General features: G+C 42.8%; 1 protein-coding gene across 3 annotated transcripts in view; it reads left to right on the plus strand.

Moving 5' to 3' along the window:
* LOC121573452 (phosphatidylinositol 4-phosphate 5-kinase type-1 beta) overlaps positions 1 to 15,394 on the plus strand; it is a 69,443-nt gene that overhangs the window by 31,000 nt on the left and 23,049 nt on the right. For 2 of the 3 annotated variants that reach the window (XM_041885459.2, XM_041885467.1), the window contains exons 2-5: positions 5,182 to 5,283; positions 9,730 to 9,798; positions 10,543 to 10,673; positions 15,137 to 15,254. In XM_041885459.2, the coding sequence (XP_041741393.1) occupies positions 9,730 to 9,798; positions 10,543 to 10,673; positions 15,137 to 15,254 (318 nt within the window). In that variant the 5' untranslated portion in view covers positions 5,182 to 5,283. The remainder of the gene's footprint in view (positions 1 to 5,181; positions 5,284 to 9,729; positions 9,799 to 10,542; positions 10,674 to 15,136; positions 15,255 to 15,394) is intronic. The other variant, XM_041885478.2, reaches the window with a different exon arrangement.

Here is a 15,394-nt window from a genome sequence, read left to right on the forward strand (position 1 = left end):
CCGACTAGGTGAAAAATCTGTCGATGTGCCCTTGAGCAAGGCACTTAACCCTAATTGCTCCTGTTAGTCACTCTGGATAAGAGCGTCTGCTAAATGACTAAAATGTAAATATGCTGTAATAGAAATAAGGCCATGCTCATAAAAAGAAAAAATCTTGAACGGCACCGATCGCCAGTGATTTAGGATAATGTTTTACAGCTTTGCCACTAGATGTCTTGTGATAGATTACATAAAATCCTTGAATACCACAATTCTTTTAAGTTTCAAGTAATATACCCTCCTTTTGCAACCCTACACACAACAACCATATCTATGACATCACTAACTGTTTATTTAGTTCAGTATATTGTTATGATGTTCTCAGTATGTATGTATGTATGTATGGATAATTCTAGCCTGGTTAAACCAGACTGAATGTTGTGCTCATCATAAAACAACAGCTTATTTCCTAGTGAATGAGCATACAGTATTTATTAGGGACGGGCGTGAGTACTCAAGTACTCATTTCAAGGTTTGTATTCGATTACTAATAATAAGTACTTGAAATCTACAAATGTAACTTTTTTTGTGACCAAATCTTTATAAATTTTTTTATTTTCTTGTTGGAGCCAAAAATAACAATAAATGTAGTATGTAAAATAAAAAGTATGTATGAAAGAATAAGAAGTGAGGCTCTAACAAAATCTTCTCTGATGTATTGAGAGATTCAAGGAGCTATCATTGTTCAGTAACATAGTAGTAACCAGGTGGCGAATCGCATCTCTGCATGTCTGGCAGACATATCAGTGTGGATGTCGGATCACCACCTCAAGCTGAAACTCGGCAAGACGGAGCTGCTCTTCCTCCCGGGGAAGGACTGCCCGCTCCATGATCTCGCCATCACGGTTGACAACTCCATTGTGTCCTCCTCCCAGAGTGCAAAGAACCTTGGCATGACCCTGGACAACACCATGTCGTTCTCCGCTAACATCAAAGCGGTGACCCGATCCTGCAGGTTCATGCTCTACAACATTCGCAGAGTACGACCCTACCTTACACAGAAAGCGGCACAGGTCCTAATCCAGGCACTGGATTACTGCAACTCACTGTTGGCTGGGCTCCCTGCTTGTGCCATTAAACCCCTACAACGTATCCAGAACGCTGCAGCCCGTCTGGTATTCAACATTCCCAAGTTCTCTCATGTCGCCCCGCTCCTCTGCACACTCCACTGGCTTCCAGTTGAGGCTCGCATCTACTACAAGACCATGGTGCTTGCCTACGGAGCTGTGAGAGGAACGGCACCTCCTTACCTTCAGGCTCTGATCAGACCCTACACCCAAACGAGGGCACTACGTTCATTCCCCTCTGGCCTGCTAGCTCCCCTACCTCTACGGAAGCACAGTTCCCGCTCAGCCCAGTCAAAGCTATTCGCTGCTCTGGCACCCCAATGGTGGAACAAGCTCCCCCACGACGCCAGGACAGCAGAGTCACTGACCACCTTCCGGAGACACTTGAAACCCTACCTCTTTAAGGAATACCTGGAATAGTATAACAGTAATCCTTCTACCCCCCCACCCCCCTCCCCCACCCCCCCATAAAAAAAAAAAAGTGGTTGTCCCACTGGCTATCATAAGTTGAATGCACCAATTTGTAAGTCGCTCTGGATAAGAGCGTCTGCTAAATTATGTACATGTAAAATGTAAATGTAGATGCAAATCATTGAATATTTACGTTCATGCACTTCGAAATGAATTTTGTAAATTTGTCCCAGAAGTATTTAACTGCAGGGCACTCCCACATCATATGAAGGAACAGTTGGGAGTTGGGGCCAATTTTATCGTGAAACGTTTCCTTAGTGTTAAATACAGTCTGTGAACAAACTTAAAATGTATAAATTGATGGTTTGGATTACGGGATGCCAATGTCATATTTTTCCATTTTCTGTTCCAGTTAAAGGGTTGTTCAGATTCACTTAGATCTGTGGACAATACTTTTTGAATGGCTAGCTCAGAATATGAGCTTTCCAAAAATTGTTTTATATACTATAGAGATCAGTCCTTTCGGGAGCCCAGATAATTTATTTATAAATACAATCATTGGATGGTTCGGTAGTTGGGTTTCCCAAGGGAGTCCATAGGCCAGCATAGCTGTCCTAAGTTGTAAATATAGAAAAAAGGAGTTGCCTGATAATATGAATGTCTTTCAAATCTTGGAATGTTCTTAAACCATTACTGTCCATGATATCGGCAAGGGTACGGATTCCACATTTGGACCGTTGGGGGGATGCAAAAGACCGCCCTCCAGATCGCAAGGCATTATTGTGAAATTTTGGAGTATGGGCATACATTGTGTAGATCAAGTAAGATATCATTGGCGTATAATGAGATGACGTAACCCGTAGAATTGAAATACTATTTAGCAGGTAAAATGTATATGCTCTGAAAAAATGTCAAACACTTCAATGTGTTTATTGTTGGGATTATGTCAAGTGCAGTAAATATATGTTACGTTTTGTTTTCAGTTGTGTATCAGAACAACCAGTAATTGGAAAAACCAATAGCATACCGCATACATTTTTGCCTTTAGCCCTGTTTCACACTAACATGCAAGTACTCGAGTACTCAACATTATTTTCATGAGAGTACTTGAACACAGACATTCTGTCAAATGCCCATCCCTAGTATTTATTTCCTGTAGTTGTCTTAAGGCTGATACGCTTCCTCACAGATATCTACTAGCAGGGATTGGAACTGAAATTATTTTCCAATCGTTTCATTCTGAACAGAACCACAATTTATTTTTGTTCTGACCAGCAAAATAAAGTTCTGAACTGGTTCAAACCCCCAAAAAGCACTGGTTTATATAGTTCCTTTCTGTTCCTTTTTTAACCTGTGAAATCAACAGTTTTTTACATTTAGCTCATTAAATGACTTCACCAATCAGTGCGGATAGAGCAGGCAAGCTAGTTGTTTACATGCGTGATGGACAGACAAGTGTAGCCTATGGCGCAAGATGCGATGCGACCAACATTTTGCGGGTGGCGGAGAGAGCAAGAGAGGGTTGAGGAGGAGGCTTGAAGTGCTGGACATCTTGTTATGACATGCATTATTTACATTTACATTTTAGTCATTTAGCAGACGCTCTTATCCAGAGCGACTTACAGTTAGTGAATGCATACATGTTTGTTTATTTATTTATTATTTAAAAAAATTCATACTGGCCCCCCATGGGAAACGAACCCACATCCCTGCCGACCAAACCCTCCCCTTACCTTGGACGACGCTGGACCAATTGTGCATGGCCCATGGGTCTCCCGGTCGCGGCCGGCCTTGACAGAGCCTGGACTCGAACCAGGATCTCTAGTGGCACAGCTAGCACTGCGATGCAGTGCCTTAGACCACTGCGCCACTGAATTAGGTCCACAGAATTATACCTAGGAGGAGCGGCTTCTATGAAGGAACTTTGAATGTCCTTTGAGCTAGCAAGCTCGTAACGTCAGTACAGTAGCCTATGCTTTGGAGGGAGAGGGGCAGGTAGCCTAAACACGCACACACACCGGCAAAGATTTTCAGCTGGCTGGCAGGCAGGCAGACACTGGAATACGTTTCTGAGTGACAGTCAGGGCTTTGCATAGGTGCTTTGTTGCGTTTTTTGTGGGACAAAAAAAAAATGCTTGGAACTTAAAATAAAGTTATTAACCGGTTCCCATGCTTTTAAAATAATGTTTCTGTTCCGGAAGAGTATGAAACACTTTCGTTCCGTTTCTGTTCCTTGAAAAATGACATTATTTTCTGGTTTTCGGTTCTGTTCCCTGAACCGGTTCCAACCCCTGTCTACTAGGGAGGGAGGGAGCCCAGCTCTATGCAACAGGTGACATCATAGCTGTAAATGTGACATTTTGGTTCCTCGCTCACATGCAGTCGCACAAGAGCAACACACACAGACAATGCTAATTGGATGGAGGCTCACCAGAGTGAACACATGTCTGATAAAGTAAGATTTGATTGGACACAGAGCTGATAAGGAGTGCTGATCGGTTGCAGGGGGAACACAGGCAGAGCTTAAATAATAATGGTGGGTGGACTGACTGACTGAGCTATGCTCTGAGTAGAAGGTACATTGATATGCAGCAGGTGAGGCCACTGCAGGTTGAGCTGGAGGTTAGCAGACAGTCACAGAAAGAAAACATTGAAACACGTCCAATATCTTTCTGTCTCAATGGCCCCACGATCTTGCTCTCTCTATTTCGGTCTCTTTCTCTCTCCCTCTCTCACTCTCTCCCCGCTTGTGTATTTCTCTCCCTGTACTGTACTTCTCCGTAGTTTATATTCTGTCATATTAAACAACAAGACACTTTACACTGGCTGACATGTTCTCATTAGGCACACATGCGCATACACACACACACACACACACACACTGATGTTTGGCTGAATGGTGAATAAGAGCTTGGTTGTGCTGCCTGGGGCTGAGGCACCATTACTCCTCATACAGTACACTCAGGGTCTGCAGTCTGTCTTTGTGCTTTACAAGGAGTCATTTATCCAGCACAGTTAGTGCAGTAGGCATGGCTGCTCATACACCCCTCTATCTCCCCGTCTACCCCCACTTCAGAGCTTCTCATTGGGGGAGGAGAGGGGGAAGGAGAGGGGAGGTGTGGGTGATGTTATGGAGGTGTGAGTGATGTTATGACTGCAGCATCAGTCTTGTTATGGCTGTGTGTGGAGGGTGATTTTTGGAGTGACTGACAGCAGGGAGACCATTGTTTCTCTGCTCCTGAACAACAGCTCTAAGGAGGGAAGCCAGGAGGGCTGGGGAGGAAACACACATACACACACACTATGCAAACTCACTAATAAATGCACTGAAAGACCCCATTGTCTAGCCATCTCAGAGATTGTCTCATTTGCTGCGGGATTATTAATCGCTTTGGGTTTTGAAATAGATTACATTCCCTTTGATAACTGGTGGAAATTAACAAAAACTATTAAATAAATTATTTCAGGGGCCATCTGCAAAAATTGCTCCAATAATGAAAACACAGGCATATCTGCCGGAATGTCCCTGTTAATTAAAACTTCTATTCAAACATCAGAGGAACAGCTTAATATTGAAGCGGAGGGCATTCTTCTACTGTTCTTTCACTCTGTAATGATAGTAATGTAATGGACTATTTTCTCTATGTCCTCTCTCCTCTTCCAGAGGGTCTCTGTGGATTGAAATACCCCCATGACTGGAGGGCCTGATGACTAAGAGATGTGGTCGTGATCTCAGTTCCACTGGCAGAGCTTTTCATTAAGCAAGGTGGGCTCATTATACCTGCTTCACACTGACACTCCTATCTGCAGGGTCCTATTGATCAACATCACTTCCAGATACTGTAGATATACTGCGTTAGCTTTACATCTTCACATTAAGGCTACTTCTTAAGAGTTAAGCTTTAAGGAGCAATTCAGCATGAATGAATGTCTAGAGTGAACACAGATTTTCATCAAGTCAAATTAATTTATTGTGTTAGAGGTTTCATGATGTTTGTATCTAAGATTGTTCTATACATCAGTTGGGGTCTCTATAAACTTCGATATGAGGACCTAAACATAGCATGAAAGTGCGTCCTTGTAGCAGTGTGGGCTAATATAGTCAAAATGTTTGGGTAAGTTGAGCCATTGGGTAAATTGAGCCAATGGCAAGTTGAAGTGTTTTCTTCCCAGGCATAATGCAAAGCATTATCACTGGGATATGAAGTAACAACCGGGCCTGGCCTATGTTAAAAAAAGTACAAAGTGTTTGTTAGGTGTTAAGTCTGTGTTAAAAGAGGATTAAAAGACCAAAAAGTGATTGTGTTGAATTTTGTTTGGGAAATAAAGATAGACATGGTTTTAAAAAGGTAGTGGAAATATTTCATTCAGTACAGAAGTTTGTAGGCGGCTGAACTTACCCGTCCCGCGACTCAGTTTACCCCATACCTGGGGTAAGTTGTCCCAAGAGACCACTTTTTTGGGACAAGCTATGTTTTCAAAACTGTAATGTTGACATGAAGTCTGATTATTTCCAGGGATACACAACATTCTGAAATGTATGTAGATATCTTTGTTAGAAAGAACACTATATTTGTGTGAGAGTGATGCTGAATGTAAAAAATAGGGTTGGGCGGTATCCAGATTTTCATATCTTCATACCTTCCTTCTCTCCCAAAAGAATAACAAAAAAGCCCATTGGGCGTCTGTTATTGTGAAGTGGAAACGTCTAGGAGCAACAACGGCTAAGCCGCGAAGTGGTAGGCCATATAAACTCACAGAACGGGACCGCCGAGTGCTGAACCGTGCAGCACGTAACAATCGTCTGTCCTCACTACCGAGTTCCAAACTGCCTCTGGAAGCAACATCAGCACAAGAACTTTTCGTCGGGAGCTTTGTGAAATGGGTTTTCATGGCTGAGCAGCCGCACACAAGCCTAAGATCACCATGCGCAATGCCAAGCGTCGGCTGGAGTGGCCCCTTTGTTCCAGTGAAGGGAAATCTTAACAGCATACAATGACATTCTAGACGATTCTGTGCTTCCAACTTTGTGGCAACAGTTTGGGGAAGGCCCTTTCCTGTTTCAGCATGACAATGCCCCCGTGCACAAAGCGAGGTCCATACAGAAATGGTTTGTCGAGATCAGTGTGGAAGAACTTGACTGGCCTGCACAGAGCCCTGACCTCAACCCCATCGATCACCTTTGGGATGAATTGGAATGCCGACTGCGAGCCAGGCCTAATCGCCCAACATCAGTGCCTGACCTCACTAATGCTCTTGTGGCTGAATGGAAACAAGTCCCAACATCTAGTGGAAAGCCTCCCCAGAAGAGTGGAGGTTGTTATAGCAGCAAAGGGTGGACCAACTTCATATTAATGCCCATGATTTTGGAATGAGATGTTCGACGAGCACATACTTTTGGCCATAATAGTGTAACTCATCCAAAGGGCTTTGACTTCTCAAACACAGTAGAAAGCAAACACAATATGATGATCCGTCACTTTATTAATTAAGCTACTTACTTAGATAACTAGCAAGTTAAACTTAGCGGTTGCGTTAACGCAGAATTCACGCAGGAAAAAAAGATAAAACGCATAAGAAATATCTTGCTGCGTTTTGTAAACGCAGATCTAAAATGCTTCTTATTGTAATTTCTGCTCGGCATCAAACTAATTTAGTGCTTCAGTTGCACTTCTCCACTTGGATGAGAATTCATGTATCAGCAGACAGAGTTCTGACTGATGTGTAGCTACCTTTTCCAGTACTTTTGTCAGTGTAGCCAGCCTACTTCTCCGGTAAATTGCAAGATTAACTTTAAGCGAAACATTAGGTAATGAAGCTGGCTACATTATTTTTATGATAAACATCGGAGATATCGTTTTTTGGAAAAAATACCTTGCTTTTTAATTGTAAACTAATTTACTTGTGTGGCTGCCAGCCAAATAGCGTTGCACTTCTGTTGAAGCTATTTTCTGCCGAATGTGTTGCACTAATATTTCTGTGAAGGAAAACTATAGTTGCACTATAGTTTACATTATGCAATAATCCAAGATGAACACGATCTGCTTGATTTTCTTATGTCTTACACAAGATGACTGCAGGTATTTACTTAAAAATTAGCTACACATATATACAGTGGGGAGAACAAGTATTTGATACACTGCCAATTTTGCAGGTTTTCCTACTTACAAAGCATGTAGAGGTCTGTAATTTTTTATCATAGGCACACTTCAACTGTGAGAGACTGAATCTAAAACAAAAATCCAGAAAATCACATTGTATGATTTTAAAGTAATTAATTTGCATTTTATTGCATGACATAAGTATTTGATCACCTACCAACCAGTAAGAATTCCGGCTCTCACAGACCTGTTAGTTATTCTTTAAGAAGCCCTCCTGTTCTCCACTCATTACCTGTATTAACTGCACCTGTTTGAACTCGTTACCTGTATAAAAGACACCTGTCCACACACTCAATCAAACAGACTCCAACCTCTCCACAATGGCCAACACCAGAGAGCTGTGTAAGGACATACAATTGTAGACCTGCACAAGGCTGGGATGGGCTACAGGACAATAGGCAAGCAGCTTGGTGAGAAGGCAACAACTGTTGGCGCAATTATTAGAAAATGGAAGAAGTTCAAGATGACGGTCAATCACCCTCGGTCTGGGGCTCCATGCAAGATCTCACCTCGTGGGGCATCAATGATCATGAGGAAGGTAGGGGATCTGCCCAGAACTACACAGCAGGACCTGGTCAATGACCTGAAGAGAGCTGGGACCACAGTCTCAAAGAAAACCATTAGTAACACACTACGCCGTCATTGATTAAAATCCTGCAGCGCACGCAAGGTCCCCCTGCTCAAGCCAGCGCATGTCCAGGCCCGTCTGAAGTTTGCCATCTGTGACCATCTGGATGATCCAGAGGAGGAATGGGAGAAGGTCATGTGGTGTGATGAGACAAAAATAGAGCTATTTGGTCTAAACTCCACTCGCCGTGTTTGGAGGAAGAAGAAGGATGAGTACAACCCCAAGAACACCATCCCAACCGTGAAGCATGGAGGTGGAAACATCATTCTTTGGGGATGCTTTTCTGCAAAGGGGACAGGACGACTGCACCGTATTGAGGGGAGGATGGATGGGGCCATGTATCGCGAGATCTTGGCCAACAACCTCCTTCCCTCAGTAAGAGCATTGAAGATGGGTCGTGGCTGGGTCTTCCAGCATGACAACGTCCCGAAACACACAGCCAGGGCAACTAAGGAGTGGCTCCGTAAGAAGCATGTTAAGGTCCTGGAGTGGCCTAGCCAGTCTCCAGACCTGAACCCAATAGAAAATCTTTGGAGGGAGCTGAAAGTCCGTATTGCCCAGCGACAGCCCCGAAACCTGAAGGATCTGGAGAAGGTCTGTATGGAGGAGTGGGCCAAAATCCCTGCTGTAGTGTGTGCAAACCTGGTCAAGACCTACAGGAAACATATGATCTCTGTAATTGCAAACAAAGGTTTCTGTACCAAATATTAAGTTCTGCTTTTCTGATGTATCAAATACTTATGTCATGCAATAAAATGCAAATTAATTACTTAGAAATCATACAATGTGATTTTCTGGATTTTTGTTTTAGATTCCCTCTCACAGTTGAAGTGTACCTATGATAAAAATTACAGACCTCTACATGCTTTGTAAATAGGAAAACCTGCAAAATCGTCTGTGTATCAAATACTTGTTCTCCCCACTGTATTTATTATTATTTTGTGTGAAAACCTTCAAATAAATAGTTTCAATGGTATTGTAAAACCATCCCGTGGCTATTTGCAAGTACCCCGGTATACGGTATACCGCCCAAGCCTAGTAAAAAATTGCTCAACTCTTCCCTATATGCACCTGAAGACATTTTGTCACTACAAACGTTTGAGCTGAGCACGCCAATTTCTCTTTTGATAAAAAATGCATACCTCATCAATCTACATGGTTCTATTAGTCAAAGTAAAACTTGAAGGCCTCTGTGTTCATCTAGTCTGGACTGAGACAAAACGGTTGTGGAAAAAACTCTGTCTTTGTGAGCTGTGTCTTGAGTTGACATTATGCAATAATCCAAGATGAATGTATTCCTAGTCAGTCAGTGTGAATTGACTGTATTCCTGTACCACTGACTTAGCACCTGAAAATACTTTGTTTATTTCTTACTAATCTTGTGACTAGTGAGTTTCTTCATCTTCTGCTCTCCTCTCATCAGATGTCAACGACCACAGAAAATGGAGTGGGAGGGTCTCGGAACACAAGCGGAGAGAAAACATACAAGAAGGTAAAGTTTCATCCCTCCATACTGACTCACTCTCTGGATGGATTTTATTGGCCTTTTATGAGAACCATGAAGGGAGGTTTCACAGTGATTGTTGTTGGAATGAATTCCCATTCATCACTATGATGAAGTCCAAGAAGCCTTCACCTTTGATGTCCATTTAATATCCTGCTTCTACACAGTTAGTACATTATGTCCTGACCTTGCAGATATAGCATGCCTGGGAAGCCATGCTCACAGTCCATTTGCTGCTTTACTGTATTTTCATTTGGATTAGACATCACTGGTGGTGATGGGATTTTGGCACACACAATGTAACAGGGCTTATTGCAAAGAAATTGCAGGCTATTTGAAACATCTAGGTAATTCATTTGACATTTTCAGAGCTATTGAAGCTATGTAACAGTGTCATTTGTCAAAATAACCTCCCATCTTGGCATCAACTGGCTTTCAATGTCATTACTGTAACGTGCTTGTTTCAGAGAATCTGACATTGTTTTCTGACTGTATTGTATATTCCTGAACGCCCATCTTACACTGACCTATACAAAACATGCCTCAGTTCTTAGTACAGTATCTCAGAAGTTAGTACCATTCTGTTCTAGGGAATTTGCTACCTTCTTGCCCTTTTGAGTTTACGCCTCTTTGTAAAAAGCACCATACAAAGAAACATGTAATTGATCAATTGATTGGTTGATTGATTGGTTGATTGGTTGATTGGTGTGTTTGGTTGTCCCTCACCCTCAGACCACGTCGTCAGCCCTGAAGGGGGCTATCCAGTTGGGCATCGGCTACACGGTGGGCAACCTGACCTCCAAACCTGACAGAGATGTTCTCATGCAGGACTTCTACGTCGTGGAGAGCGTCTTCCTGCCCAGGTGAGGAGCAGGGACATTACTGATGATTATAGTGATGCTACCACAGGAGGTTGGTGGCACCTTAATTGGGGAGGACAGGTTCATGGCAATGGCTGGAGCGGAATAAGTGGGATGGTATCAAATACATCAAACACATAGTTTCCATAGACATTATTATGAGCCGTCCTCCCTTCAGCAGCCTCCACTGGATGCTACAGATGTAGGATCTTAATTTGATCACCCTGTTGCAGGAGAACTTCACTGCAATGCTGACAACGTCTTAACTTTAGCTAATTTGTATTCATTATTAAAGGAAAATAAACTCACAACAAGATCCTTATTTACAAGTTAATGGCGAGCTAATTACAGAAAATAGCTTACGGTTGTGAGTGTGACGAAATAAAAGCAGGGCATTCTACCGGAGAATTTTAGAACTTGGACACTGTCTCGTTGGCCTAACGTTATATCCTAATTTGACTTTGGTGCAGGTCATGTTGTTTTTCACATTACCGTAAACACACACTATATCAAATAAAATCAACGTTTATTTGTCACATCCACAGAATACAGAAGGTGTAAATGGTACATTGAAATGGTTACTTGCATAGTGAAGTCTTTTGTTTAGACATGTAGCTAGCTAGCTAAACAATAAACCATAATCCCAACTCATAACGTTACTACCCTGCATGAATCTGTAGCTAAAGCTAACCAACTAGGTTCAATGTTAGCTAGCTAGCTAACATTGGGCTATAACTAGCAATGCAAATGGCTCTGAGAGACAAATAATATTATTACACAGATCATACACATAACGTTAGCTAGCGAGCCAGCCAGCTAACGTTAGCTAGCTAGCTAGCAGTACGCTTTAACTTGCAATGAAAATGACTTTCTGACAAAATTAGAAACGTATAATATCTGAAAATGTAGCTAGCTAGACTATCTTACCCGTATACTTGGATGAACGCTTCTCCCTCTCTGTCACAGATGCCATGGTTGCCCTTAGTTTGAAGATGTAATTCGGAGGCAGGTGTTCTATACATAACAGCCTTCTGTGTGTTCTCTTTTCAACCCCCTCTGCATATATGTAATCAAACGGCAGAATTTTCTCCAGCAGTGAGCCTGTGAATGAAAAGAGGAACACAGGTTGAGCTCAATCTGTCTGCTAGCTGAAATAGGAAAGCTTCATGTCTAGATCGCTTCATGAGACAAGAGGGGGGAGGCGTTCTCCTTAAACAGTAATGATGCACAGAGAGAGATGGATTCCCAGGGTTCATATCCCAAAGAATAGAAAGACGCATCTATCATTTAACATGAGTGTGAATCAGCTAGATGAAGTCATGGTATGCGGACCCAGTCTCTCTAGTGGATTGAATACCCAAGACCCTGGGAATCAGCTTACTGTGTCACTTAATGCCAGAGTACAAAACATACTGCGTGCCGTGCCTGGGCCATACAATCATCTATCTTAATAATCATCAGCTTAAAGAAACACCTTACATAACCCAGCACACACCTAGGAATACTCACGCACGCACACACACACACATGCATACAAACACACGCAAGCACACAAACGCGCACATACACACAAACAAATACACACACACAGTGCGCAATAGATGATATTATTAATGCCATCAGACCACGTCACTTGGTCATGCACTGTTTGAATAAGCTTCTCGTCTATGTTGAGTATGTCTCACACATTTTGCTCAAGATCTAGAGCAGGGGTGTCAAACTAATTTTGCCCAGGGGCCGCATTCGGTCTTCAACGAGGTCCGGAGGGCCGCACTGAAAATGTGTTATTATTTCCTTGCTGTCAAAATGTGCATAGAAATAGTCCTCTATCCATCGTTTTTGGAATTTTAGATGCTTCCTGACTGTCTAGCTTTCATTTCGGTGATTATTAGTGAGGTACAGAAACTGTATGAATGTATGTCCATTATCATTTCTACACAGTTTCGATTAGTTTTTAGTTATTTTTAAGTATACTGATTTTGTTTATCCCAGCCCCAAAAATATTATTGTTATTATTTATTTATTTGTATTCAAACCACCCGCGGGCCGGATTGGACCCAATCAGGCCCGCGGCCGTATGTTTGACGCCCCTGATCTAGAGAATCTGTTACCGACCACAATGAACAAAAAATTCAACAAACCTCTCCCCAAATGAAAAACAGAAAATCACCAGAGAATTTCAACCTCTTGATTGGCCAGCCTCTTTCCCTTCCAAGCCCTGCAGAGACTTGGACTAGGAAATGCTTTCTGCGTGTCACTTTCCAAATGGCACATCAGCACATGCAAAGTCTGTCCTTCAATTGAAACTGGGCATGCTTTCAGTTTAGACTGTTTCACCATCATTATGCTAATTTCAATATACAGTGAGTATACCAAATATTAGGAACACCTTCCTAATATTGAGTTGCACCCCCCCATTTTGCCCTAAGAATAGCCTCAATTCGTCGGGGCATGGACTCTACAAGGTGTCGAAAGCGTTCCACAGGGATGCTGGCCCATGTTTACTCCAATGCTTCACACAGTTGGCTGGATGTCCTTTGGGTGGTGGACCATTCTTGATACACCGGTAACTGTTGAGCGTGAAAAACCCAGCAGCGTTGCAGTTCTTGACACAAACCGGTGCGCCTTGCACCTACTACCATACCCCATTCAATCTTTAGTCTTGCACATTCACCCTCTGAATGGCACCCTTACACAATCCATGTCTCAATTGTCTCAAGGCTTAAAAATCCTTCTTTTACCTGTCTCCTCCCCTTCATCTACACTAATTGAAGTGGATTTAACAAGTGACATCAATAAGGGATCATAGCTTTCACCTGGATTCACCTGTCAGTCTATGTCATGGAAAGAGCAGGTATTCTTTATGTTTTGTAGACTCAGTGTATATACTGCAGGGTAATGTGATGTTAGGTAAATTACTCTACTGGACACAGGTGCAATAGCCATCCCAGAATGTTGAAATTAACAAGTTTTCTCTTTCTCTTCATGGGCATCTTTTGACTCAGAGGGCAGGTGACAATGACAACACTGGAGAGACCAGGTGTTTTAACCTCTGCTAGAAGAGACAAGACTCCAGGGAGGAAAAACAAACAAAACAAAATGAGTGGAGGAGGAAGGTTAAGCCATGACGTGACTACAGGCATACAGTAACAGGACAGCAGTCTCTCCATCTCTCTCTCTCCCTCCCCCCCTCTCTCTCAACTGAGAGACACAGGACTGAGTGACCGACAGAGAGCGCTTAGAGGTGGTCCTCCTCCACTTCCCTCATCTGCAAGGGTTCCCTTTACTCTACTTGCCAGGCTGGCTTTGGACGCCTGTACTTCTCAGACATTTTCTGACTCCCACATTGTTTATCTGGTGTAACTTGTCTAGTCTTATTTTCTCTAAAAGTACACTATGAAAGACACTGTCATATCTGTGTGCAGTTGTGTTCTCCTTAGTCTAAATGGTTCTAATATGAGGCCTTTCACTCACAGCAGGCAGGCAGCACATAGCTCTGTGCAGCTGGAGGTCATTCTCCTTGCTACACACACTAAATGAGCAGTGTAATGTCATTCAGGTGTAGGCTGATAATAACACCTATTGTGTTACACAGCAGAGCCAGGTTGTAGCTTATCCTGTTGCTGATGGAAAGCACTGCGGTACAGCTCAACATCTTAGCCAAGTCAGGTTCCAAAAACCTGGTTTTGAAAGCAGGTTGGTGTTGAGATGCCCTGGAAAACAAAGCCTTGTTAACCCACTTTTAATGGATTTAGATTTAGGGTGCAGTGTGCATTTGGGGTGTTGTTATTCTCTAAAAGATGTATAGGAGCGTCTGGAGCTAAGCTAATCACCCAGCAGACCCCCTGTGTTCTGTTCCACCTGGCAAAGCTACAGGTTCATGTTAAAATGGGTCAGTCTTTACATGAGCCATGCCAGTATCTCATATAGTAGAAAGAGAAAGAAAGTAAAACAGAAATGTGTCTTATGTAGTCTCTCTCTCTCTCTTTCATTGGACACAGAGCTCATATCATCATAGTGCTAGTCTCCTGTGTTGTATGGTGTTGTGTTGTATTGTAAGGTGTTGTATGGTGTGGTGTTGTATTGTGTTGTAAGGTGTTGTATGGTGTTGTATTGTGTTGTATAGGTATTGTTTAGGGTAATCAGAGCCATGCTCTCTCTCCAGGCTCTGACCTCTAAACAGGGCTGTGTGCCACTGGAATACCGGTTCATCTGGCTTGCCATCATGGGTTACTGTACTAAAGTCAATACACACGGAGGTGTGTCGCGTTACTTCATGCCACGCTGAATGGAACTGAATGGAACTGAATGGGCTGAATGCTCTGACATGAAGATGTGTTCTAGTTATAGACCCCCCCTCCCTCTTTGCTGAGAGTGTGTGATAATTGTTTGCAAAATGTGTTTGTGAGGATATTCTAACTAACTGTTCTGTGTCTATGTTGTCCGGTTGGTCTTGTTTCCATCAGCGAAGGGAGCAACCTAACACCGGCGCACCACTACCCAGACTTTCGCTTCAAAACCTACGCCCCGCTGGCGTTCCGCTACTTCCGAGAGCTCTTCGGGATCAAACCAGATGACTACCTGGTAGGTCTAAACACTGCACCTGATCGAGACACATCCTATAGGTTAGAGTTCATCCTACCTATCATGTACAGTAGCTTTCTCCAATCAACTCATTGGGATCAGTGGTGACTAAAGTGTATTTTATACGTTTACATGTAAAC

Source organism: Coregonus clupeaformis, chromosome 18 (assembly GCF_020615455.1).
Source record: "Coregonus clupeaformis isolate EN_2021a chromosome 18, ASM2061545v1, whole genome shotgun sequence".
In the NCBI taxonomy this organism is placed as follows: Eukaryota; Metazoa; Chordata; class Actinopteri; order Salmoniformes; family Salmonidae; genus Coregonus; species Coregonus clupeaformis.